The sequence below is a fragment of the Sus scrofa genome, chromosome 10, assembly GCF_000003025.6.
Source record: "Sus scrofa isolate TJ Tabasco breed Duroc chromosome 10, Sscrofa11.1, whole genome shotgun sequence".
Taxonomy (NCBI): Eukaryota; Metazoa; Chordata; class Mammalia; order Artiodactyla; family Suidae; genus Sus; species Sus scrofa.
This window is the reverse complement of record NC_010452.4, coordinates 57,918,764-57,944,761: the sequence shown is the minus strand read 5'-3', so window position 1 is coordinate 57,944,761 and position 25,998 is coordinate 57,918,764. Positions and strand designations below refer to the sequence as shown.

Here is a 25,998-nt window from a genome sequence, read left to right as displayed (position 1 = left end):
AATAATCTAAGATAGGAAAGCTGACAGATGTTCACAGTGTAAGAACATGTTTTTTAAGGAGATAAACCTGGAATTTATAAGGGGCAAGCTCAGACAGAGAAAGAGAAGAAACAGTAATTTTAATAATCAATAAGTTTTCTGGCTTTCAAGTTAAGAAAAGTCTCTAGGACATTTTTTTTTTAATTTCGTAATAGAGATAACCATGCTTTCCTACTAAGGTCTTTCTTTTCAAAACTGTTTGCAAACGTATCCCTAACTTGAGCTTTACCCAAATTCATTCATTTTATGTCTTCCAGGGAATTTCCATATTTAGGAAAACTGAAATATGGAATTTAAAAATACATATCTGAGCAAATTCTTCCCAAATGCCCTTCTCGGAAATGTGCTTCCCCCAAGCATTCCCCACGCCCCCAACCTCATCCCTGTCACCCACTCCCACGACAGCAGGAAGGCTGCTGGGGGCCTGTTGGACCCCGACCTTGACCTTCAGCCCCCGCAGCTGACGGGACACCTTCCACAGGGGGAGCCGCCCCATGAGCTGAGCGGAGCTGAGCAACGTAACCCTTTGCCTCGGGAAACTGGACCACTGAGATTCTCGGCAGGCCTTTCTCGTCTTAGAATTGAGGGAGGGGAGGGGGCAGACGGGGGGGGGAGAGGGGGTTCTTGAGAGAAAATAAAGATGTACGGAAAAATAAACTGGAGACACAGAGAAAGAAAAGTCCTGACAAGAGAATTTCAAAGTAAAACACGGGAGACAGAGCTGCCTCGGTGGCTGCAGGCCCCCCAGCTCCTCGAGGGACCTCCTGGCCCCTGCTGCCCAGGAAACGGCTTCGTGCACTTCAGTAAATCTGCCCTCCCCGCTTCCGACCCATTTCGCTCGAGCAGTCTGCGTGGACCTCTGTTACATACTAGCTAAAGAATCCTGTTTAAGGCCGGCAGTCGGCAGCCTCCAATGCGGCCCCCAAAATACCTCCAACCAAGTACAAGTACTCACACTCTTGTGCAAGCCCTTGGGTGTGGGCTGGGCTTTGAGCAATGATGGAACGCCTCTTGTGACTCAGCTTCCAGAAAAGGCTCCCCCACCGCTCCCGGGGCTGGCCCCTGCCCTCCCAGGCCACCTGCTCTGGGGGAAGCCGAGCTGGGCCTGGAGAAGCCACCCGGGCAGGGAACCGACCCCCAGGGCCCCAAGCAGCAGGCGCCCGAGGCCTTGGGAGGAGGAGAGCCTCTCGCGGCTGAGCCCTGAGAGGACCACGGCCCCAGGCGACAGCTCACCTGCAATTCCGCCAGAGCCCCAGAGCGAGGCTGGGTCCCAACCCACAGATGCTGACAGGTGGTGAACAGTGCCCTCCCAAGCTGTTAAATTTGGGGGGAGGCCGTTGCACAGTGTGGTAACTCCTACAATTCCCTAAGACATAATCCTCACTCAGATCAACATCACAGGAAGACAGCAGTCAGATGAGTCAAGGTACCCTCTCTGGGGACATCTAACCTTGCAGTGAGACCCCCATCAGGAGGCTGTTCCCAGACGCTCGGCCCCCAGACGAGCTGTGTGATGCCAGCGGGCAGCTCGGCTGCCTAACCTGGGCCATGAGGATCTCAGGGTCCCTGACGATTCTATGAGGACTAATTTCTCCTCGTCAACAGAAACAGCACCTGCTCTTCCAGGTCTCAAGATGTTTTTCTGTCTTCCACGTTACGCCTCTGAGTAATCATTTTCCAGAATGCAGAGTATATGCAAAAGACACAAGAAACCGCTCTCTGATATACATCCATCCTCTATGGAATCTTTTCGAACCAATGTCCCCCAAACAAGCATAATTCATTAAATGTGATGACTGGGGGCTAAGCCACCAAGAAGTTCGACACGACCTACTGGCTTCAGAACAAACCTAGGCCCCAGCTGCCGCGGGATCTTCCGGAAGCAGAGTCTCCCTGCACCCTTTTCCTGGCTCTTGCCCACACCCTCACCTCCAGGCTGTCCCAGCAAAGCCCTCCCTGGGCACATCCCTCACCCCCCCAGGACAGAGGACACCATTCCGGCCCCTTCCACCTCTGTCTGTGGTACTGGAATCACTTACCTGCATATGCGTCTCCCTTAAAGGACCATTAGGTCCTCAAGGCAAAACCCAAGCTACATTGGTCTTTGTGTTCCCAGCATCCAGTGAGGAGCCTGGAACTTACTTAGTACTCGGACTGACCAATATTTGTTGACCTGCAGAAGAACCGAACCTTCAATTCCAAAAGGGGGCATCACTCCGCTCTGGTACAAAATGCCAGCACAGCTGTGCTCTGCCCACAGTAGCCAGCCCCAAGCCCGTCATCACAGGCATCATGAGCTCTCTGTTTAAGTGATGGAGAACAGATGCCGCTCAGCCAACACCTGCTGCTGAATTCCATTTTCTCTCCAACTCCTGCTTCTCTGCGGTTGAAGAGAACACATTCTAGAAATACTTCCTCATAAGAATTTACCACTTGCTAGAAATGTTATTTAAAAGGAAAAGAAGCCCTCCAAACTTCTCAGCTTGTCTAGTTCCTCACAGCATCAGCATTCTGCTTATGCGAACCCTTTATCTACAGTGAGAATTCTAAACTAAACAACCATCACCACTTTTAAACTCTGGGGGGGGGGAAGAAAAGAAGGAAAAAAAACCAGCTTTGTGATGAGTTTTGCAGCCACAGCCACTCCACATGCTGACCCCACCATCAGCAATAAGTCATTTCAAATCAAAATGGTATCGAGAGCCACGAATTCTAGGTAGACTTCAGGGACTAAAACAAGTGAAACAAAGCCCAAAACATCATACACCAATCGTCTTATAATAATACCTGAAAAGGAGACAAATTATTTACACACTCAGGAGCAAACCGAATAACGTGGCCTTCGCAGAGCTCAGTCATCAAGCCCATCTGCCCACTCAACTGAGTCAGCAACGCGTATAATGAGAAATGGCCCCATAAATTTAGGCTGAAGACATTCAAGAGGAGCGCTTCTCTTTATTAAGAGAATAGGATTCAAATCCTTCACAGACAGCCCTTTACGTACTGGTTACCGGTTCCCTGAAAGAGGTCTTGTCATGGCACCTAATAAGAAGTACTTCTGTTTATCACGCCTCGTGGTTTTGTTTTAGATGCTTAAAACGAGAATCCTTAAAACAGTCTACAATCATAATCTTGTCTCAGAGTTACATCCTGGTCCCTACAAACAGCTAAGCACCCCCACGGAAGTGGCAGAGAATATGTGTTGCCATATTTCTTCTTGGGCAAACAGTCTCTTGAGACAGGCTGCGTGGGAGAGCAGCTGAAAGATACTTGGCTTGGCTGAGGCCAAACCTTCCTTCTCACTTCATGCAGAAAGGCACACACCAGGCTTGGTCAGACTTCAAAGGCACTCTAAAAACAATACAGAAGGTCACTCTGGAGGACCTCGGAATACCAAGATAAGAGAGAGAAAATGACCAAGGCCTGGCTGCTTCTGCCTGGCTCATCTCCACGTCACACCCAGATGTGCCCCACAGACCAGGAGGGGCTGGCTCTCCCAACTCCAAACAGCTCTGCGTGCGGACAGACAGAAGCAGGCCAGCCCTGACCGCTCGGTACGCCCGGAGCCTCTGCCGTCCTGCAGTCAAGGCCCAGGCAGCCAGCCTCCCTCTGCGCTCCCAAGCTCCTCTCTTGACAGTGAGGGCGTTTCCCAATCAGCAGCCGGTGCTATGTGGGCTGAGCAGGCGCCTCCAGGCCTCGGGCTGTGGGAGAACCGCTTCGACTCCAGGAGCCGCTTTTGCATCTTTACAAATAATTTTACACATAAGGGACTGACATTTGGGGTTTAAGCACTCACAGAGGTGAGGTTAAATTGTCAGGAATACAGCATCACCACATTTTTTGGAGATTCCCTCATCTAGGCAAGCTACAAATCAAGACTTGAATTTCGAAGGCTCAATTTCAAGAAACTTGCACTGTCATTTCCTCCTTCCAACAGCGGTGTGCTTGGACACAGAAACTTCTCGAAAGCAAATAATTCAAATGGGTTCATCCATAAGTATTTTTTCCTTAAGAGTGTAACAATACAACAGAGACACAACACCCAGAGGGGTTTCCCCCAAGTTTTCTACTAAGCATGACCTTGAACACCAGACCCTTAATCAAACACCCATTCTGCCCACCACCTGCCTGGAGAGGCCAGGTCACCCAGCTACAGCAACGAGATTTCAAAAGGTCCACAAAAATACAAACCCACACAGCGCACTCAAACCAAAGCAAAGCAACATCAGAAAACACAGATCAGAGCTTTACAGATTCAAACAGGCAATCTTTATATTCCTCCTCAGAAGAGAAGAAAGGGGAAAGGGAGAAGGCAGAGGGGGGAAACATGTGGCTTCTGAATCCGAGTAAAGATTAAAAATCTTGGCAGATCTTCTATGTGTGCCAGGCTCTGTCCAGGGTACCACGAGGAGCCCCGTCTTGGAGCGTGTGCCAGCTCTAAAGCGTCCAAACGAGTCCAGAAAGCAACCCTGCGGGAAGCCTCCGGCGTCACTCACATGGTGGCCCTACGCCCGGCAGCCTGTCCACAGCCTCAGATGTGACAGTGACAAAGGTGCAGAAACCACAAGTCAGTTTCTCTTTCACCTCGACTCACAGAGCCTGCACCTCAGTGGTTCTCGGGCGGGGCGGAAGAGGGCTGCCCTCCGGGGAAATGCTCTTTGGCAAAGTCTGGAGACTTGTCTGACTGTCACGACCGGCGAGGGGGTGCACTGGCATCCAGCAGGCAGAGGCAGGGATGCTGCTAAGCATCCGATAGGGGACAGGGCAGCCCCCACCAACAGCAAGAATCGTCCCACCCCAAACATCAGTGACAGCAAAGCTGAGAGACCTGGCATCGTTTCGCTGAGCACGCCCACTGTAGTGGCCGTGTCCCTGACTTTCACACCAAGAAGTCAGACTGTGAACACACTCTCACACATGAGTTCGGCCAATCAAGACAGAAACGCATTCATGAACATCAGCTGGGGTCCCGCTCTGCTGGACATCAGCGTGGTCACCAAGCACCAGGTTTTGGACACAGATGGCAGGGGCAGCGCTCCTCTGGTGCCTTGGTTGCCGACCCTCCACGTCCCAAGTGAAGGCGAAGACCGAGCCGGAGGCCACAGGAGACCAGACGGCCAGCACGAGCCGCGCTGGGCCTGAGCGGAGACAGCGGCCGTGCCCTGCGCTCACCCGGCTCCACCCTGCCCTGCCTCATCCTCACACTCTGACCACAATCCCCACCCTGCCCTCTGCTCCCGGCACAGTGCCATCTTTACCCCAGACACCAGGGGACTTTCATTTTCCAAAAGCCCAACAGAGGTTCCTCCCAGAACAATCTCTCATGGGTTGAAGGAGAGAAGACAGAGTCTCCTGGCTTCACCCCAGTCCACAGGGCCTCTCCCAGCAGCCCACCCCCACTGACTCGGAAAAGCCGTCCAGCCAAGTCATTCACAAGGATGCAGAGACACCAAATATCCCTGTGTCACCTCTGGGGTCTTGCACTGAGTCGCCTCCCCTCTCAACGCCTCCTGCCCCCTCAAGGCCACCGCGGCTCCTGGGTACATGCTCTGTTCACGTCCTCCACCCCCAACCCCCGGGGGCCGTGCTGCAAATTCGAGCCACCAAACAGCACCTCTCCGCTGTAGAGGCCAGCACGACACACCGCAAGGGGCTTGGCCCGGGGCTGCGTTCAGCACAAGCATCAGGCCACGTCCTCCCCTCCTTCAGTTCAGGCCTGTGTGGTTAATACCTAAAGTCACACTCGGGAAGGCCGGCTTTGCTGTGCTTCCTCCAGACTGCCTCCAGAACACAGGAAGCAAAAAAGTCAACATGAGACTTATTTTAAGAAAAGAGTCAAGGGAGTTCCCATTGCTGCGCAGTGGAAACGAATCCAACTAGTATCCATGAGGACTCGGGTTCGATCCCTGGCCTCACTCAGTGGGTTGAGGATCCGGCGTTGTTGTGAGCTGTGGTGTAGGTGGCTGATGTGCTTTGGATCCCACGTTGCTGTGGCTGTGGTGGCTCCAATTCAACCCCTTGCCTGGGAACCTCCACATGCCGTGGGTGGGGCCCCAAAAAGATAAAAATCAATCAATAAATAAATGCTCACATTAAAGTGAACAGACAACGTGGCCCTCCTCAGTTATTCAGCAGACAGAAGGCAATCACCCAGGCTGCAGAAACCGTGTCTACCAATGCCTTTCAGGCAGTGGGGTAACAAGAGCCACACGTTAAAGTAACAGCCCATCACTGACACTGAGCCCGAGGGGAAAGGCTGGGGGGAAACAAGATGGTCCACGTAAACTGACGGAAGTAATGCTCACTATAATAAAAGGAAAGGACTGCTTGTGAGCTTGGGAGTTTGAAATTTCTGAAGCTGAATTTAAACACAGCATTACAACTTCGATTCTCATCCTAGACTCTGGCAGGACACACAGGAAGCCCTAAAACCTGGACTTGTAAGCAACCATCCAAAGTCTGGATCCACATCTAAAACCCAGAGGTCTTTCAAAGGACAATTACAGATACACTTAATGGAATAGCTGCAATCACCTACTCTCCTGCAAGGGTCAAAGGTTCATTATTGGACAGAATTCTAAATGTAGAGTGAAACCTTTTCTCCAGGTAAAAGACAGACCTCTTAACCTAACCATCCATGCACTAATTCCCCTCATTAAGGTTAAATTTGCAGAGTGAGACAAAAGCTTGCCAAATATAATCACAACATCCTTAATAGCGTCTCTTTCCCCACCAGTTAGAGAAGCATCCATCCTCAAGAAAGAACTTGCTTAAAATGTTTCAAACACTGGGCCACAGCCTTGCAACACACAGCTACATGACACATGAACTCCCATGTGGAGTATTTCCTACTCATCCTCCTGGAGTCATGAGGTCTATAATCAGAGGTGTCTAAAATAGAAGTGACTTGCATTTCACCAGCCAACTAAGATTTCTGCAAAGCTCACAAGCAAACTGGTGAGGATGTAATTGCAGTTGCTAACAATTATCTTTAGTGTACTCCAGCTGTATTTCTCTCAGTACCAGGAGCCAGCTGACACGTTTACAGAGGCTGGCACATCCCTGCTGAGCATGGCACTCAATCTGTCACACCCAAGGAAGCCCCACTCACTGTACATCCCAAGTACAGGGGACAAAGACCACAAAATCATGACCCAGGCATTAAAACTATGTATCCTAGGTATTAAGTCTATCAAGTAATGAAACCAGGTTGGAAAAAAAAAATTTTTTTTTTTTTTTTGGTCTTTTTGTCTTTTCTAGGGCCGCTCCCATGGCATATGGAGGTTCCTAGGCTAGGGGTCGAATCGGAGCTGTAGCCACTGGCCTACGCCAGAGCCACAGCAACGCAGGATCTGAGCCACGTCTGCAACCTACACCACAGCTCACGGCAACACCGGATCCTTAACCCACTGAGCAAGGCCAAGGATTGAACCTGCAACCTCATGGTTCCTAGTTGGATTCGTTAACCACTGAGCCACGATGAGAACTCCTTGAAATTTTTTTTTTTAATCAAAGTAGTATAGCCACAGGAGACTAGACATTTAGCCTAGAGATGTTACCTCTGCCCACACATTTTAGAACTCCCTTTTTAGGACGACCTTTCATTCCCATTGTTGAGCCATCCAGAAAAAAAAAAAAAAAAAAAAAAAACAAAGCTTCTTTACAGAGTCAAAACTGTTGCCAGAAGGTCAATATTCCGACACAGGTGAAGATTAAAGGATTTCAAGGTCTTCCACTCCAGTCCTTAAGGGCAACCTCCCTCCGAGGAACCAGAGGAGCTCAGAGCACAGCAGTTTGGAACTGACCATCCAGAGACAATCGTTCTTCTCAAAGTCACCAAGAGACCCCAGGGAAAACCCTGCCGTTCTGTGTGTGCTATCAGACTGACCACACTCACTTTCAGTTAGCACAGCTCCATCTCCAAGCCAGCAGAGAGCAAGAGAAGTTCCGAGAAGGGAAAGAACGGAGCCAAGGAAGCAGCTACCAGCAGCACAAGCAGCCGAGAAAGGGAACAGAGGGGCGAGGTACCTCCTGAGCTCTGTAGCCATGGGCCCAGGCAGCCAGACTCCTGCCTGAAAGAAATGGGCACCAACCGCCCCAGAAAATTCCTGCAAGGCTGCCTGGGCTGATTTTTCAGCCCATCGATTCCCTTTTTATTTAAAGCAGTATTTTAATATAATCAAGCACACGTGGGCATGTGCACTGAAGAATTCGTAAAGCCCTGGCCTCACCCTGTCAGGACCCAGGGCTCTGCGGGCAGGCAGCAGACCGCCTGGGGGGCCTGGGCGGCTGCGGGCGTCAGGGAGGCTCTCAGCTTCCCACCCCACTCTCTCTGAGCAGCACTGCGGTGGGACTTTGGAAAAGCGACCCAGAAGGGCAACAAATGAGGACTATTTCTATTCCAGGTTCTCCCACCAGCAAGCTTCCAGCCCAAGGTCACGCAGCTCTACAGCCCCAGGTGGCCTTTCAGAACTACCCTGACCACTTGACCGTGTTTGGAGAAGCTGCCCCTTGGCTTCTGGCCTCTCTGGCAATGCAGGCTGTTGCAGCTCCTGCGACAACACTGCGTGTTTACATGCCAGAAAATCCACACACGTGCTGCATTTCTAATGACATCCGTCCATCTAGTCCCTCCTGGTTTGTTAAGCACTTCAGTCTCATTTTAGGTCCCTGAGGTCAGATGTCAAGGCAGGATTTTTGAGCACCCTTTTTTAAGCAGAGAGCAAAGTGAGGCTCAGCAGGACAGAGGCCCTGCAGCAAAAGTGGAGCCAGGTCTGGGGTGCAGACCCCGGGTTAGCAGGTTAGTGTTATCGGGCTCCTGTGCTTTGCCCTCCACCACATCACAGGGCCAGAGGCACATTCCTCCCCAGGGGAAGAGCCCTCCCTCGTTCTTCAGGAAAGGTGAGATAGAATAACGGTCTCAGAGCCCAGAGAAGAAATAGTCTCATACCCAAAACTCTCAGCAACAAACTCAACATTTCAAGATGACGCAAAAGGCTGCAGGGAACGGGAACGCTCCCCTTCCCTCATCTACAAGGCGAAAACGATACTGAAAGTGTCACACTGAGAGGCCCCGACATCCACTGGTGGTGCCACGGACCTCTCCTGAGAGTCTAGATGGTGACTCGTGAACGGATTTGTACTCTGAAGTAGGACATGTATGACAGTGTCAACAGCTCTCTTGTAAGAAACACCAAACGCCGCTTCCTTAAAGTACGTCCAACATGACACGCTTGGAGCTAAGCCTCCGACCCTGCATGACTAAAACAGGATTTCGGAGCTGCTCACATGGCTTGTCTCTCGTTACGTTTTTCCTTTTGGTTCTGTCCTTTTCTGGATAGGAACAGATGTGATCTTTGTGTTGTTAGTTCCATTAGCCAGAAATGTAAAAGCGATTCACCTCCTTAAATGATAGAGGAGTTCCCATCCTGGCTCAGTGGAAACAAATTTGACCTGCATCCATGAGGACACAAGTTTGATCCCTAGCCTCGCTCAGTGGGGTAAGGATCCGGTGCTGCCATGAGCTGTGGTGTGGGTCACAGACGCGACTCAGATCCTGTGTTGTGTGGTTGTGGTGCAGGCCGGCAGCTGTAGCTCTGATTCGACCCCTAGCCTGGGAACCTCCATATGCCACAGGTGAGGCCCTAAAAGGACAAAAAAAAAAAAGAGGAGCAGAAGAGTAAATCTCCTAATCGTAAAGTATTGCTAGTCCAAAGCACAACGGAATCTCTGAAAAGAGGCAGGCATGGGCAAGACAGCAGGAGGGTCCGATTCCAGACACAGATCACTCCCTCCCAAGCAGGTGTCACAGGGCAGCTGAGGTGTGACCCTCTAGCAACTGAGGATAGACTGACTCTAACTCTGCCACTAACTAGCTGTAGAAACTTGAGCAAATGTTTCGACCTTTAAGGCTCAATTTCCTCCCTGTGAAACGGGCAGAAAGGCGTGAAGGGTCTGTGTGACCAGAGCAGGGGCTGCGCCTCCCCCAGGTTCAGTCCCCTTAGCGTCAAGAAAGGTCATGATGCCAGTTAGGGAGAGTACCACCAGTGAGGGGAGGGGAGGTGGCGGAGCCACAGCAGTGCCGTCTCCACACCACTCTGCAGGCAGCCGCACTTGGTCAGAGCATCTCACGAGCTCGCAGGTGGCACGGCTAGTAAGTTTCAGCCTGGAACCAAAGTCCATGGGTATGGTTTTGCCCATCAGGCTGGGAAGGTGAGACTGAGACTGGAGAAAAAGCATGCGGAAGAGATGAGCTTCCAGAGGCTGCAGACGGCAGGCAGCGTATAAACCAACAGCAGGGATCCAAACCAATACTACAAGCAGGCACTCGGGTCTGGAAGAGCTTCCTTGCCAGCCCACCCTCCCAACAGCAGGCTTTCCCAGGCACTGTGTTCCACCTTCCCGGGCCACACAGGTTCAGACACCACTGCTGTGTATCTCGGAACACACTTCATGTTTAAAACAAGAAATCACCGTGACTGCATATGTCTGTCCAGTACTTTTTAGTTTATTACGCATTGTAGTTTCATTTTGATCTGTAAAGACGCAAGGATGTGAGACCCCGGCTAGAACCATTCATCCGAAGAGACAAAGGAAATACAACTAAAGGTACCACATTGTTAAACAGATCTCCAACAGCCACAGATTCCTTTCGGTTTGCCTGTGATTTTTTTTCTTTTGTTTTGCTTTGAAATCTTTCCTAAGTTTCATTTTCAGGACATCACCTATCTGCCTACCTCTCGGTTAAAACGTAAACCCAAAAGTTTCACAGCGCATCCACCCTGCTTTCATTACGGCAAGTCTTACTCGTACCCCACTTCCCCCGCCTCCTCTCCCTCAGTAAATACATACCTGAGGCTGTGACTCTGCTGTCCTTCACTTGTTCGTTCAACAAATATTTAAAGAGCGTCTCCAAGGTTCGGGCACTCTTCTAGGCACTTAGATTACAGCAATGAACAAAAGGAGAATGTTCCACCAGCACTTACACGCCAGGGTAAGCAGACATGGTTACTACACAGCTACACACGTGGACACGTACTAGAGGCGACACGCACTAAAGACACAGCAGAGAACGTGCCTCAGGACTGCGGGGGGTGGGGGGTGACGAGCGGATGCTAAGCAGGGTGGCTGGAAGGCCTCCCTGAAAAGGTGAGACTTGAACTAAGACTTGACAGTGGTGAGGGGCTAGCCAAGAGGACACCTGGCGAAGAGCTTTCCGCACAGAGGGGCAGGCCCAGGTCCCGGCGTGACAGTGTGTCCAGTATGCCGAAGGAACAGCACCGGAGGAGGCCGGTGTGGCCGGAAGGAGCTGGTGAGTGAGGCAGGCGGGCAGCTCACGAAGGGCCTTGGAGTCCACTGGGAGGACTCCACTGTCAAATCCACAGCAAGGCTTTGACTCCATGTGAAATACGGAGTCGCTGCAGTTTTTCCAGCAGAGGAGTGATGTGCTACCTTCTGATAGGGACCTCAGCGCAGCTGCTGGGGTGACCAGCAACTGCAGTGGGCAAGGGTGGAGGGAGGCTGGGAGACCAGCCTGGCTGCTTAGACGGGGACTGCAGGAGAGGCTTTAAGCAGAGAGCCGATTCGGAATATGTTTTGAAGGTCGAGAGTTGTGCCTTCCTAGCAGATCAGCTCTGGGACGAGGAGGCTCCCAGGTGGTCAAGGGTGACAGCTGCTTCCTGGATGAAGTGGCTCTCAGTCGTTTTGAGAGTTGAGTTTATCAACCCAAAGCGACACTCTGATACAGATGTTCCATTTACTCTGATTTATTTGGTCTCGTCGAATTTTAAATTCTCTTTAGTCCATTCCTCTTGTTCTCCTCCCACAAAAGAAGCTACTCAGGTAAGTCAGGTGTGTTAAGATGGACGAAGTCCCTCCCAGGGAAACGACGGACATGGCGCAGGGACACACAGCGCACCCCAGAGGGTAACCCCAGACTAGCTAATGTTTGATGGTCAGTCAAGCAACGATGGAAAGTTTCCACTTGTCACATACTGGTTCCATGACTTTGAGCAAGTCCTTCCTCCTCCCTGCCTCATCTCTCAGTTCTACAGGGGAGGCAGCACTCCCCCCAGGGTGACTGCAAGGACGAAATGAGGGAGCTGATGCCAAGCAATGGACTGGCATCAGGCGCAGGGGAAGCCCCACGTAAGGCTTGTGCTTGTTACCTTCGATGCTGCTTCTGTTATTTCTCAATCTCACAATAATCTTATGAGAATACCTGGGAACAGGTGAATCTAATAAATTTCAAAACCAGGAATCCCCTAACCCTAGGGTACACTCCATACAAGGGCAGGCGAGTGGCCTGTGGGGGTCAGGGAAGTCTGCACCCGTCACTGGAATGCTACACAAGCACCAGCCCCTGTGTGTGGGCAGGGAAAGCACACGCACAGGCCTCATACCCGTGTGCTCTCGAGAAATGCAAACCAGTCCCCTGAGCTTCTCTGAACCTTCCAATTCTAGTTGTCTGGAAGGTCTTTCAGGATATAAGAAACACGGTGTTTAGGCACTTCAGCTTTGGTTATCTACCAGAATCAGGAACTCTTAAGACGCAGCTCTTAAGTGTTTACTAACCATCCAACAATCAAGGTTAAAATACATATTCCACATATGCACCCCTGTACACTGTAACTCGGTAAATCTGCTCTCTTCTCCCAGCCTCTGACACCATGAACGTCTATGGAAAATGCCCCTGAACAACAGACATTCTGAGACTCATCCAGCCAGCAAGTCACAACCTGCTGCATGGTAGAATCACCTGGAGAGCCTTATATATACTAACGCCAAGGTCCTCCATTTCTTTTCTTTTTCTTTTTAGGGCCACACTCGAGGCATATGGAAGTTCCCAGGCTAGGGGTCAAACTGGAGCTACAGCAGCCAGCCTACACTACAGCCACAGCAACACAGAATCCAATCCGCATCTGCGACCTACACCACAGCTCACGCAACACGGGATCTTAACCAACTGAGCAAAGCCAGGGATCGAACCTAAAACCATGGTCACTAGTCGGATTCATTTCCGCTGTGCCAGAACGGGAACTCTCCTCCATTTCTCATCTAATTGAAACTGCTGAGAACTGCTGGGTACGTAAATAGGAGATGGAGAGAACGTTGTTTAAAGAGTCAATTCATATTTCTGGGTTTAAACTCGCCTCATCGTACCAGCTGGGTTCAGGTGTGAGAAGACACTACAGCCCAGTTTAGAAAACCTCTTCATCTGCTCAATCATCTTTCAAACTATCCTGAACCTCCAAAACAAAGGGTTGGTGGTCTTCAAATATTTTCTCAAAAACAAATGATGACCAAAACCTAGATTTCTTTCAAGTGAAAGAACACACAACACTATTCTATTTTTTTCTGGCAAAATCCTTCTAAGCCTTATCACCAAATAGCTCTTTGCAATTACTTTCATTTTCTTGTTTCCTTACTGTAACAAGAATGGTATGCAGCCCGGGTCTAAGAAACGTGAGTCTTCCTTCTGTATTATTTTAATCCGTTATTTTAAAGACAAAGCCTCTACCCAATATTAATTAGGGCACAACATAAAAGAGAAATTATTTCCAATGTTTCAACATTTTACGGGACTAGGTAATGATTTTCTATAACAAAGTCATTCCTTCATTCACTCCTTTAAAATACAATACTTACGCGGTCTTTACAATATGTAAGATAATTCTTTCAGGTGCTTGGGGCCAGAGCAATGATCAAGACAGAATGGCCTTAATATTGGTCTAGATGCTTTTAAATGGTTCACAGACAGCTAAAGAGCAGGTTAATACAATGAAAGTCTAAAATAACACCACTAGACTGTCATACTGCACCCTAATTTCCTAAGTGCCCATTATAAACCAGATCTTGTATTAGCCTCTTCTACATATGGTACCCATGTAGTAAAGCTGCTGTGTTCGAAAAAGAGGAAATTAGAAGAAATTAAATAAGACCAAACAAAGAGAAAATTCTTCCCTTGGTAGTTTAAATTTGGCTTTGCAAACTAAAGGGAATGCGCCATCCTAAAAGTAACAAGAATGAATTATGACAGTTGTGCCAATTCATTCACACAAGAAAATTTTCCAGATTACTTCAACCACACCAATTGTGAAAAGACTTCGTGCTTAAAAAAAAGTCAAGCTGTCATAAAAATATATTTCCAATTTTAAAATTTTTAAGTTGAAAATTACATAAATTATAAGACGCATAAACTACCCATCTACAGATATTAAGCCACGTAGCTGATTGACAAAATAGTGCTAATAAAGGCACTGTTAAGACCAATAAAATAAACCACCATTACCACGTGTAGTGATCAGTCCTTTACAAACCCTAGTCCCAACCAAAAGTCATTCAAATCAATCAGAAATTCACAAGACTCTGTAATTCAGCCCCAGGCAAAGAAGAAGCGACTTAATCCAAAACTGTCAGCAAACTGCTGTGATGGTCCCGTAAAGAAATTTTAATAGCATTCAGGTGAAGCTATTTGACTGCAATCCCACACCGCGCCCCGCCCCCGCAAAAAAAAAAATTTTTTTAATTCCTTATTGTTGTTGGTATTTTGGGGGGATTAGCTTTTATGGAAATGGGGTCTGAGGCCAGCAAGTGGGATCAATTTGCGAGTTTCCGGAGAGCTGACCCAGGCACCCAGTTCTCCGGCCGCAGGTAGCGACTGCGATTCCAAACTGGGAACTCATTCCTCGGCCGTGGCCAGGGTCCCCATCCCCTTCGCCTTTCGGAGGACGGGGCGGCTCACCCTTCGGCGCGCAACTTGGCAGGCGGCTGGCTCTGCCGGACAGACGTCCAGAGCCCGGCCTGGACCCCGCCCCGGCCGGCCCTCCGGGGCGAAGACCCCGGCCCGCTCGCGGGGACCGGCCGAGAGCAACGGCCGCCGGGCGGGGCGCGGGGTGTGGGGCGCGCGGTCCGGCGGCGCGGGGCGCCGGAGGAATCCGAGAGACCCCCGCCCTCCCGCCCGCCTTACCGTCGATGTTCTCCCGATCGCTGATGTGCTGCAGGTTGCAGCCCGTGTCCTCGCGGCTCAGGTCGGCGTCGGGCCGGCAGGACTCCAGCCGCGAGTGGGCATTCCTGCGGAGCTTGGGGCTGGACGACACGCAGCACGAGGCGGTGTTCCCCATGGCGGGCGCCCGGGCCCCGGCGCGGCCCCGGGTCAGCAGCGGCGGCGGCGGCGCGGCCTCGCCATGGGCGGCCCGGCTCCCCTCGCCCGGCCCGGCGGCCTGTCCGCGGCGGAGGAGCGCCCGCGCCCGCGCGACTGCGGCCGCCCGGCCCGGCTCACCCCGCCGCCGCCATGGCGGGCGCCGCGCAGCCGCCTCCGCTTCCCGATCGGCCCGGCTCGCCGCCGGCGGCCGCAAGCGGTTCCGGTTCAAGGGGCGCGGCCGCTCGGGACGCGGGGTGGACGCGGGACGCGGAGTGGACGCCGGCGGCGGGAACGCGGGCGGCCGTGGGCGGCGAGGACGCGGCCGACACGGAGGCGCGGCCGGGAGCCCGGGCGTGGGCGGCTGCGGGGACGCTGGGCCCGCCCTACCGACCCCGCCCTCCGCGCCCTCCGCGCCCCGCCCACCCGGCTCGACCGCGCCCCGCCCACCCGGCCCCGCCCCGCCCGCTGCCCTGGAAGCGGATGCGCCGCGGAGGAGCGGGTGGCTTCTCACAGGCGCGGGCAGCGCGGCGGCGTCGCGAGGACCCCGCGCTGGGACAAGAGGTGCGTGCGGCGCTCCAGCCGCGAGGCGGGGGCTGCGGGGCTGCTCCGGGCTGAGGGGCGGGGCTTTTTTCGCTTCTCTTTCGCGCGCCGAGAGGCACTGGGTAGGATAGGCGCTCTACCCCGTCCTGAGCCGCCGGCCGTCCGCCCGGAATGCACCTCGGGCCCGGGAGGCGCCGCGCTCCCCGCGGGTTACTGTCGGGTCCGCCAGGTAGCGCCTGCTCTCCTGTCACCTGCCCACGCCCCGGGCCGTGCGTATGGGGACTTTGAGGGGTAGTCCCCGCCACCTCCTCTGCAACGCTGCACCCTCGCCTGTCCCGGGGGCAGAATAAGGCGGCAGGAACAACCCTTCTCCCCATTCCAAGTGGCAGGGAAGGCGTCCTGAGGGGAGACGCGGGGACAGAATGCTCTGTACGGAGAAACCAGGCGCAACCCATGGTCTATATGAGGAAACTGAGATCCAGAAACTCAAAGTGTTATTTACGGAGGCAGGTACCAACTGGGAAGAAAAGTAAGGGCAAGCATCAGCGCTCGAGCATCAGCGATATGTGTACATCTTGCTAAAGGCCATGTAAACATTATTTTGTCGAAATCTGAACGAGTGTAACCTTTTTTTTTCCATTGCTTTTTTTTTTTTTTTTTTTTAAGGGCCGCACCTGCAGCATATGGATGTTTCCCAGGCTAGGGGTCTAATCGATCTGTAGCTGTACTCCACAGCTTAGGGCGCGCGGGATCCTTAACCCACTGAGGGAGGGATCCGCCCCAGGTCCTCATGGATACTAGTCAGATTCGTTAACCACTGAGCCACAAAGAGAGCTCCTGTAAACCTTTTTTTTAACCTGTGCTCCCTCTCCGTCCCTTAGTAATGTTCATACATTTATTAGTCCATCTTTTAAAAAGCTCCATGCTCTGGACTGTATTATTGCCATTTGTTGGAATGTCCTTGTGAGATCCTGCTGGCCCCCTCCACCTATGTCTGTAGGGTAATGGGGGTTGATGAGCAGCCAAAGATAAGACGATTTACACCCCTGCCTTACTGGCGAGGTCAGGTCTAATCTTTACTCGTTCCTTTTTTGTATATGCTGACATGGCTGTCCCCCTCCTCAGAAGAGATGTGTTAAGTAAACTGAGAGCTAGTATATTTTTAGCACAGAGTGATTCCAAGAAGGCAGAAAATCAGAATAGAAGATGCATCTATTAGTAGTTCCCAGATATTGGTCATGAAAATATCCCCCAAGAAAGTAGGAAACCAGTGGGTCCTGTGGTTTGGGATATATCAGTACCAGGAAAGGCGAAGCCTGTGGCCCCAGTGGAGATAAAAGTTAAAGCCTGGAGGGAAATAGCCTGGAATCCAGAGGCAATAGCCTTTAAAGCCTGAGGCCTTGAGAGGGGGCATCCAAACACTGCTCACCAAATTCCTAAAACACCGGCCCATTTGGCCTGCCAGTCCTTTTATAACGCTCAGATTCTCCCTGACCAAAAGCCTAATGAGCACACCATTTGGTGTGAGACATAGGAACAGTGAGTATGGAAGGCATCTCCATTCACCCAATGGTGCCAACCCCACCCTACTCACCCAGATGCCAGGGGGCACTCAACATTTCTCTGTGTCGGACTTCAAGGGTGCATTTTCCCATACCCCCATTTCCCCCTGCATCGGACGCTCAGTACCTTCTTGCCTTTGAATGGAAGGATCTGGTCACTCTGGAGGCTGCTCAGGTAGACTTGGGCAGTGCTTCCATGGGGCTCTGGGGACGGTCCCCATGTCTTTGGAATTGTGTTAGCAAAAGAACTGAAGGAACTGAGGCTGAAAAATGAAACTTGGTTAACGTATGTTGGTGACCTATTAATAAGTAGTGAGACAAAGCAAGATTCAGATCAGAATGCTGTTAAGGCCCTAAATTTATAAAGTCTTCGCAACAAAGACTCAGATTTCACAGCAGCAGGTTCAGTATTTAGGATTTGTTGAGCCCCGTTGCGTGAGGCCTGGCCATAGATCAGAAAACAGCAATTAGGAGTTCCTGTTGTGGCGCAGCAGAAACGAATCCGACTAGGAACCATGAGGTTGTGAGTTTGATCCCTGGCCTCACTCAGCATTGCCATGAGCTGTGGTGCAGGCCGGCAGCTGTAGCTCTGATTTGACCCCTAGCCTGGGAACCTCCATATACAGCAGGTGTGGCCCTAAAAAGACAAAAAAAGAAAGAAAGAAAACATCAGTTAATACCATCCCCAACCACAAAAAGACAACTTGAGGCTTTCTCAGAATGGCTGGGTTTTGCCATATCTGGCTCCCAAATTATGGCCTTACAATCAAACCCCTAGTTGAAGCTCTAAAGGGAGAAGAAAGGGAGCCCTTCCAATGGAGTAGGGACCAGCAGTGGGCCTTGGAGCCTCTGAAGACTGATTTGAATAGGGCACAGCACTAGGGCTTCCAATTTTTTTTTTTTTTTTTCCACTCCTGCAGCATATGGAGTTCCGGGCCGGAGATCAGATCTGAGCTGCAGCTGTGGCAACACCAGATCCTTAACCCACTGTGCCAGGCCGGGGATCCAACCTGCATCCCAGCGCTTCCAAGACACCGCCAATCCTGTTGTGCCATAGCGGGAACTCCAGGGCTTCCAAATTTAAACAAACCCTTCACCCCCGCCCATGGGAGGTTAATGTGGGCACTGGGAGTCCTGACCCAAAAGATGGAATCAGGAGTTGCTGATGTGGCATGGGGGGTTAAGATCTGCCGTTGCCACAGCTATGGCATGGGTCCCAGTTGCGGCTCAGATTTGATCCCTGGCACTGGAGCTTCCATATGCTGTAGGTGTGGCCAAAAAAATAAAAAGGTGGGACCAAATCAAAGGCCAGTGGCTTACATTTCAAAACAACTGGCCCTGGGGTGGCCCAGCTGCCCACAGGTGGTAGCAGCCATGGCCCTACTGGCCAGTGAGGCTTCTGAGTTTACGTTGAGACAACCCCTAGATGTATTAACGCTTCATCAGGTCCAGACTGTGTGAGAAGCCAAAGGACACCATTGGTTCCTCGGAGGAGGGTTAGCAAAGTTTCAGGCTCTCCTATTGGATACCCTCAATATTAGTTTAAAGGTGAGCCAAGCCTTAAACCCAGCAACTCTTCTCCCAGCTACTGACAGTGGAGATTATTGCATCATTGTACAGAGACAACAGAACAGACTTAGATCCGATCTTCTAGATGAACCCCTTGGCAACCCCGAGGCCAAATGGTTCACTGACAGTAGGCGCTTCATGGAGATGAGAACCGGAATGGCAGGATGCTCTAGTTAGCTGAAAGGAAATCATAGACGCCAAGGCCCGACCACTCGAGACTTCAGCCCAGAAAAATATTTTTACTCATTCTAAATGTGGATTCCATGTGCTACATGCTCCTGCTGCCATTTGGAGAGAGAGAGGAATGTTAACTGCTAGAAATTCTCTCATAAAACATAAAGATTTAATCTTGGCTCTTTTAGAAGCAGTGCAGCTGCTTGTGGCAGTAATTCCCTGTAATAAACTGCCATTAGATGGACAGGTCCTTCATAAGCCAAGGAAATAGCAAAGCTGATCAAGCTGCAAAAGAGACACTTCAATCACAAGAGCCTGACCAAATCATGGCCCTGGTGACTTGCCACCACCCCCCCGCCCTGAACTCCTGGCCTTCCTCGGCATTCCCCATGGGGGCAAGAGAAGGCTGAGTATGGGGCTGTCAGGAAGCATAGGCAGGGATATAAAGGATGACAAGGTTCTTATCTCTGGGGCCCAACAATGGGAGCTCGTTAAGGGTTTCCATGTTGCCACCCACTCATAGGGATGCACTCTGGGACTTGGTACAAAGGACCTTTGCAGAAAAGGGGGCTTAAAGGAACAGTGAAATGAGTGACTCTTGCCAGTGGTGTATGTGTGTCATAATCTGCAACCCCATCCAATCCCGCCTTCATTGTTCAGGCCCGTTGAGCCCTGAGGGACATGCCTGGGGGAAGACTGACCATTAGACTTCACCCAAATGACCAGGGATCGGGATACAAATATCTTCTTGTGTCCATAGATACTTTGCAGGATGGGTCGAAGCCTTCCCCACTCGATCTGAAAAGGCCACCAAAGTCTTTTAAGTCCCTTTTAAAGGACATGATTCCTTGGTTTGGGTGTCTGAGATCCATCCAGAGTAGTAACAGTGCCTCCTTCATAGCAAAGGCCACCCTGGAATTAGCTCTAAACTACACACCTCTTGGCACCCCCGATCTTCAGAAAAGGGAGGGGAAAAGTGAACCATACTTTAAAGAAAACCTTAGCAAAGCTTTGCCAAGAGACTTATGAGCCCTGGACCAACCTGCTACTTAGGGTTCAAGTCACCCCCAGAGTCACCTGAAGCTTAGCCCACTTGAGAGGACCTATGGGAGGCCCTTCCCTACACTGCCATGAGGAATAAACCAGCGTCTACCATGTGTCCTTAACCTGGGACAAGGTCAAAGGCGATCTTGGACCATGCCACCAGCGGGACAGCAGAAGGGGCAGCCCCTCCATGAATTAACCTCGGACCAAGTTCTTCCTAAAACTTGGAAGGAGGGAGCCCCTGAAGATCAACTATTACCAAAATGGAAAGGCCTCTCTAGCATAATTTGAGCCGCCCCCACTGCCATTAAACCACAAGGGACACCTAGTTGGGTACGTTGATCTAGATTAAAACTCTTGCTCCAAAAACCCCACAGGCCACAACAGAAGAATACACCTGAGCTGCTTACTCAAAAGACAAGGAACCACTGCAGATCAGTAAAAAGTGCCGTGGTGGCCTCGCCTCCCCCTGCTGATTTGGGGTTTGTGCGCTTGCCTCTTGCCGGCTTGCGCCATCATCCCCGCGGAGCAGCCACTCCTCTGCCCTTCCTGGATCGAGAAGACCAGCCCCAGCGATGGGGTGGAAGAGGTGGACCCTTCTCCTGGCCCTTCTCCTACGGAGGGCTTGGGGAGAAAATGACCAGGAAAGGGGACCTGGAGGGAAAACTCGCCCGGCAACTTTTCCAGCATTTTGGCCTCAGGAAATAACCTCTCTCACTGTTGGATCTGTCACCACCACCCGCAAGAGGGGGTTCCTCTGCTCCAGTTTGTGCCTGTAAATGAGGACGTGGACCTCACCCTGACCTCTGAACCCGTGAGGAGCGCACCGCTGCTGATGGGGCAGCTCCAAGATCGTGACCACATGGGGTGTGTAGAGCTTACAGACCCTTGGAACCAAACCGGTCTCCAGGTCAAGCGGCCCCTTCTCTGCACGGCGCCAGGAAAGCCCTGCTGCCCCTGCCAGACAGACACCTGCCTTGCTGATGCGGGAAGCGCCCTCTCCGTTTATCCGATGTCATTTTCCACTTCAAGCTCCTCGTGCACCCCTAACCAGACGCACTGGTGTGTGGACCCGTCTCTCCTCTCCCCGGGCACCCAGCCCAACACCTCGTGTACGCACTGGAAGGGAACCGCAGCCCCATCCTGGAGGCTCACCTATCAGACCCCATCTGCCTTCAGTGACGACGAGGGGATAGAGGAAAACTCAGAACTAGACAGGGGCCCGCTAGACGGAGGGCCCCTGTCCCCCGGGTGCAGTACTAAACCTAACTGGGGTTCCCTTTTACGTCGCTGGTTCAACTCCACCTCACCCCGCCAGGCCTGCACCCCCGCTGGATATCTGTTCCTCTGTGGTCCAGCGCACAACCGACTCCCCTTTGAAGGGAACCCGAATTCCTCCTTCTCCTGGCCTCTCCAGGCTGCCGCCTATCCCTGCTTAGACAACGTCCACTTCCGGGGAGAATGCACCCTGGGGCGACTGGTCCCGAGAGGACTAGGTGCCACCGAACACAATGCCACCTCTCAAAACAGACATAATTGGCCCCTCGGACTAATCCTGGCAGGGGTTGGGGCGGCCCTGGGACTCGCCACCCTGGGAGGGTTTTGACTATCACGAAACAACCTTAAGAAACCTCACACGGGCCATAGACAGTCTGGCCTCAAAAACTAGTGATGCCTTAAGGGGGCTCCAGGAGTCCCTGGTTTTCATCTTCACCGGTGTCGTAGTTGACCCCGATTTATCTTAACCCTGAATTATCTTCTGGCTGAAGAAGGGGGTGTCTGTGCAAGTTAACAAAACTTGCTGTACAGACGTCAACAGCTCGAAGAAAATTGAACTAGATACTCAGGAAATTTATGAACAAACTAAATGGTTACATGGAATTAGCAACCCCACCGCCCACTGTGGGGCTGGGTGAAAGGTTTCAGCCTGGTGTTACTTGGTTCCTGCCTCTCCTGCGCCCTCTAGTGGCCACAGTTCTTTTGTTACAATTTAGATCCTGCCTGTTTAATCTTTCAGTTAGGTTTGTGTCTTTCAGCCTTCAGCAGTTCCAAGTGAGGCTCCTGGTGGCCCCAGGATTTCAGCCCATCCCATGAAGGTGACCCAAGTCCCTCTAGGTGCTTGGATCGCTCAGTGCGGACTTCTGCGCCTCCCGGGTAGGCTAGGGTCTGCAGCCCCTGTTCAGCAGGAAGTAGATGCAGAAGAGACCTTTGGCCCCTTGACCCTTAGGAATAAGGGGTGTAGACTGCCTCGGGGGGAATGAGATGGGCTGGGGCCTCGGGTCATCAAGCAGGACGCTGGCACCTGGGCAACGCCTCCTTGAACAACAGGAAGCTGGCAGCTGTAACAGACCAAGATGTGAAGCTTCCTTAAGCAACAGGATGCTGAAGGCCATAAATCAGCCCCAAAGTGATTAAACACAACCTCAGGCCTGTGCAGCAGGGGCAGTGCTGACCACTGTGTTGCCTTTTAGGTGGCGGTAGTGAGCAAGCCCTTTTGGAGGTGCCAGCGCAGAAAGCAGAGATCTACACATGATCCCTGCAGATGGCACAACCAAGGGGGACAGCCTAAGCATGTCTCTGCCTGTCCTGCAGCTCCACCCCCCCCCGTCACCCCACCTAAGGACCAGTGAAGTGGGTGAGGTCACCTGGGTCTCGCTCCCTTGTGCTGCAGTGCAAGCCCCTGATAAAGCCTGGTCTGAAATGCTCATCTGGCCTCTTGGCAGTTTCTCTTGATTCAAGAGCCAAGGGCCCCCTTGGAACATAAATGGCAGCAAAGTGCTGGTGCTGAAAAGATGAGGAAAGAAAGCACTCAAGAACTATGGCCCCAGAGGCGGCTCGGTAGGAACAAGATGAAATAGTGCTCCTTCTTAAGGCAGTTCTGACCCCTTTGCTCCCAGGAAAGTCTGGGCTGTGACTAAGTCAGTGTAGATTTCCATTTTCAGGACGACAGTGTGGGTAAGACGGCTGGACCCTGGTAGGGGTTACCGTCCTGTCTGTTGTGATTGCTGTCTTGTGACTTGGGTGCTGTGTGAAAGGAAGCATCCAGCCACTCAGCCGTATGTGTGCAGCCTGTACACGCAGGCACATTAAATTTTTACTTAATCATAACAGTTATACTAAGGATATGGTTTGAAGGGCTTAAGAGGAGACAGGAGAATGGCATTTAGGAGACAGCATGACTGCAAGCTTCTTGTGCTGACAGGTCGTTGGCAGAACAGGACAGCAGTGTCAACTGAGAAGAAGCATCTGGAGGTGGAGGCCCACATGACAGGGGCAGGTTAGTCACAGACTTGCCAAAGGATGGCCTGACTGCTGGTCTGCAGGGACTTCTCCATACTCCCCCCGCCCCCCGGTTCCTGCCATCGTCCCCTTAGGAATGCACCTGTTGGGCTTATTCAGGAGTGTGACTTACAGTCAGCAGGCCTGGAGAGGGAAGATAAATGTGAAAGCCTTGCCAGTAATATAGTAGGGTGTCAACCCCCACCCTTCCCCACCCCTGCCAAAAGACACACACACACACACACACATACACACTTCAAAACCCTCCCGGCAGAGATGCCTCCTGCTTGACGCGCAGGGACACTTTAGGAAAGAAAGGCTGCAGAAACCATGTAATGCCAGGATGACAATGAAAGGTGTCATTTATTGAACACCTACGAGGTACTAAGTGATTTTTTTTTTTTTTTTTTTTTTTTTTTTTTTACATTCAAGTCTAGGCTGTTATCCCCATTTTTCAAATAAAGATACTAATTCTGATGGTGAAACCTGTGTAAGGTCAGACTACGAGAAAGGGCCCAGGGGTGGAGACCCACCTCCAGGTATCTGAACAGGAGAGTGGAAAGCAGATGCAGATAAAGGGAGAAGAAATCTGCAAGTGTTGAGCGGCAAAGAGGCTCTTTCGTGAGTCCGGCTTGTCGCCTTTCCTCTTTTTGGAGGGAATCAGTGACTGCTGAGGACTAGCTTTGGACAAGGGGAAGAGAAGGGAGCCTTAATATGTCTGTGGGGCCCAGCCCTCTCGACCAAAGGCAGCAAGGTTGAGGAGAAGCATATTCAGAAAGAACCTGAGTTCCCATCGTGGCTCGGCTGTAACAAACCCAACTAGCATCCATGAGAATGTTTTGATCCCAGGCCTCGCTCAGTGGGTTAAGTATCTGGTGGTGCTGTGAGCTGTGGTGTAGGTCGCAGAGGGGGCTCAGATCCCGCGTGGCTGTGGTGTAGGCTGGCAGCTACAGCTCCATTAGACCCCTAGCCTGGAACCTCCATATGCCGTGGCTGCAGCCCTGAAAAGACAAAAATAAAAAGAAAGAGAAGGAAAATGGCTAGAAGCTCGGGCCAAATATCTGCTCAGAGGATATCTGCTCTTTGAGTATCACTTGGAGCCAGTTTCCTGCATCAGTCACATGGACATTTGTCAGGCAGCTGTGGAATAACCATGACCTTTTGCTGTGTCACCAGTGCTCTTATTTTCCAGTGACCCCTCCTCTCCAGATTAGGCCCCCATAGTGATGCTAAGCCGGCTACCCTGTGACTGCTACGGCGGGGGTTGTATTCAGTCTGAGAGCAACTTGACCTTGACCAACATAAGTGATGCATTTATGGACAGACCATTTCTCGGAAGTACCGAGCCGGGCACCTTGGGGACACAGAAATGGATAAGATAAGTTCCCACCCTAGAGCAACTCAGTCCAGTAGGATAAACTGTTGAAAGCACAGTTTAGAACATGTCAAGTGATTGCAGTCACTTGGTGGTAAAATGTGAAGAATGCAGAGCGTGCTGCCTATAAATAGATACTTTTACTGTGTGTGGATACACCTAAAATTCCACCATAAGAGATTTCTATGAAGTAAAGAGATCCTATCAGAGTGTAAATTCCCACAAGTAATTAAGGACGGCTAGAAGATTGAAACACCAGTGCCGTCGTGGCTCAGGGAATGAACCTGACTAGCATCCATGAGGTTGCAGGTTCGATCCCTGGCCCCGCTCGGTGGGTTAAGGATCCGGCATTGCCATGAGCTGTGGTGTAGGTCACAGACGCAGCTCAGATCTGGCGTGGCTGTGGCTGTGGCTGTGGTGTAGGCTGGCAGCAACAGCTCCGATTCGACCCCCTAGCTTGGGAACCTCCCTGTATGCCTTTGGCAGCCCTAAAAAGACAAGAAAGGAAGAGAGGGAGGAGGAAGGAAAGAGAGAGATAGAAAGGAAGGACAGAAGGAAGGAGGGAAAAAAAGAAAGAATCTAACTATCTGGAGACAGTGTAGAGCCTCTTCTCTCATCCTCTCTGTAACTACCCAAGATGGCTTATGTCATTTAGATTTTTTTTTTTTTTTTTTTGCTTTTTAGGGCTGCATCTATGACATATGGAGGCTCCCAGGCTAGGGATCTAATCGGAGCTGCAGCTGCCGGCCTACCCACAGCCACAGCAACGCCAGATCCTTAACCCACAGAGCAAGGCCAGGAATCAAACCCTCATTCTCATGGTTACTAGTTGGGTTCATTACTGCTGAGCCACGATGGGAACTCCCTGTTTGTTTGTTTTTTAATTGTTGTATAATGGTTGATTTACAATGTTCTGTCAATTTCTGCTGTACAGTAGAGTGACCCAGTTGTATACACATCTATATGTCTATACATTCTTTTTCTCGTGATATTTTCCATCATATTTCTTGATGCTTTTACCTTCATTGACATATAGCTCCAATCTACTAATATTCTCCATATATTCCTAGTCCTTTAAGTGTTAAGACTTTTACTCTGGATGGTTCTCAAGCTTATCATTGGTGTCCTTAAAGGCAGACGGAGAAGTCTTCTCTCCCATACACTTTATGTAAAATGCGTTTTTAATGAGGTCTGGCTCACCTCTTACTGTCCTTCTGTTCCAGACCTCCCCCCCCCACCGTTCCTCTGCCTCCTTCCCCCCTCCTCTCTTCACA

At 51.3% G+C, this 25,998-nt stretch overlaps 2 protein-coding genes across 2 annotated transcripts in view; one reads left to right on the top strand and one right to left on the bottom strand.

The window, feature by feature from the left end:
* The window catches only part of CCNY (cyclin Y), a 128,481-nt gene extending 113,203 nt beyond the window's left edge, over positions 1–15,278 (bottom strand). Inside the window, exon 1 of the mRNA XM_021064007.1 lies at positions 15,008–15,278. Coding sequence (XP_020919666.1) covers positions 15,008–15,161 — 154 coding nt within the window. The 5' untranslated portion in view covers positions 15,162–15,278. The remainder of the gene's footprint in view (positions 1–15,007) is intronic.
* Positions 15,646–25,715, top strand: LOC102164731 (endogenous retrovirus group V member 1 Env polyprotein-like). The gene is made up of 2 exons (XM_005668194.3): positions 15,646–15,742; positions 20,448–25,715. The coding sequence occupies exon 2, from the start codon at positions 20,906–20,908 to the stop codon at positions 21,674–21,676; it is 771 nt and encodes a 256-aa protein (XP_005668251.2). The 5' UTR covers positions 15,646–15,742; positions 20,448–20,905; the 3' UTR covers positions 21,677–25,715.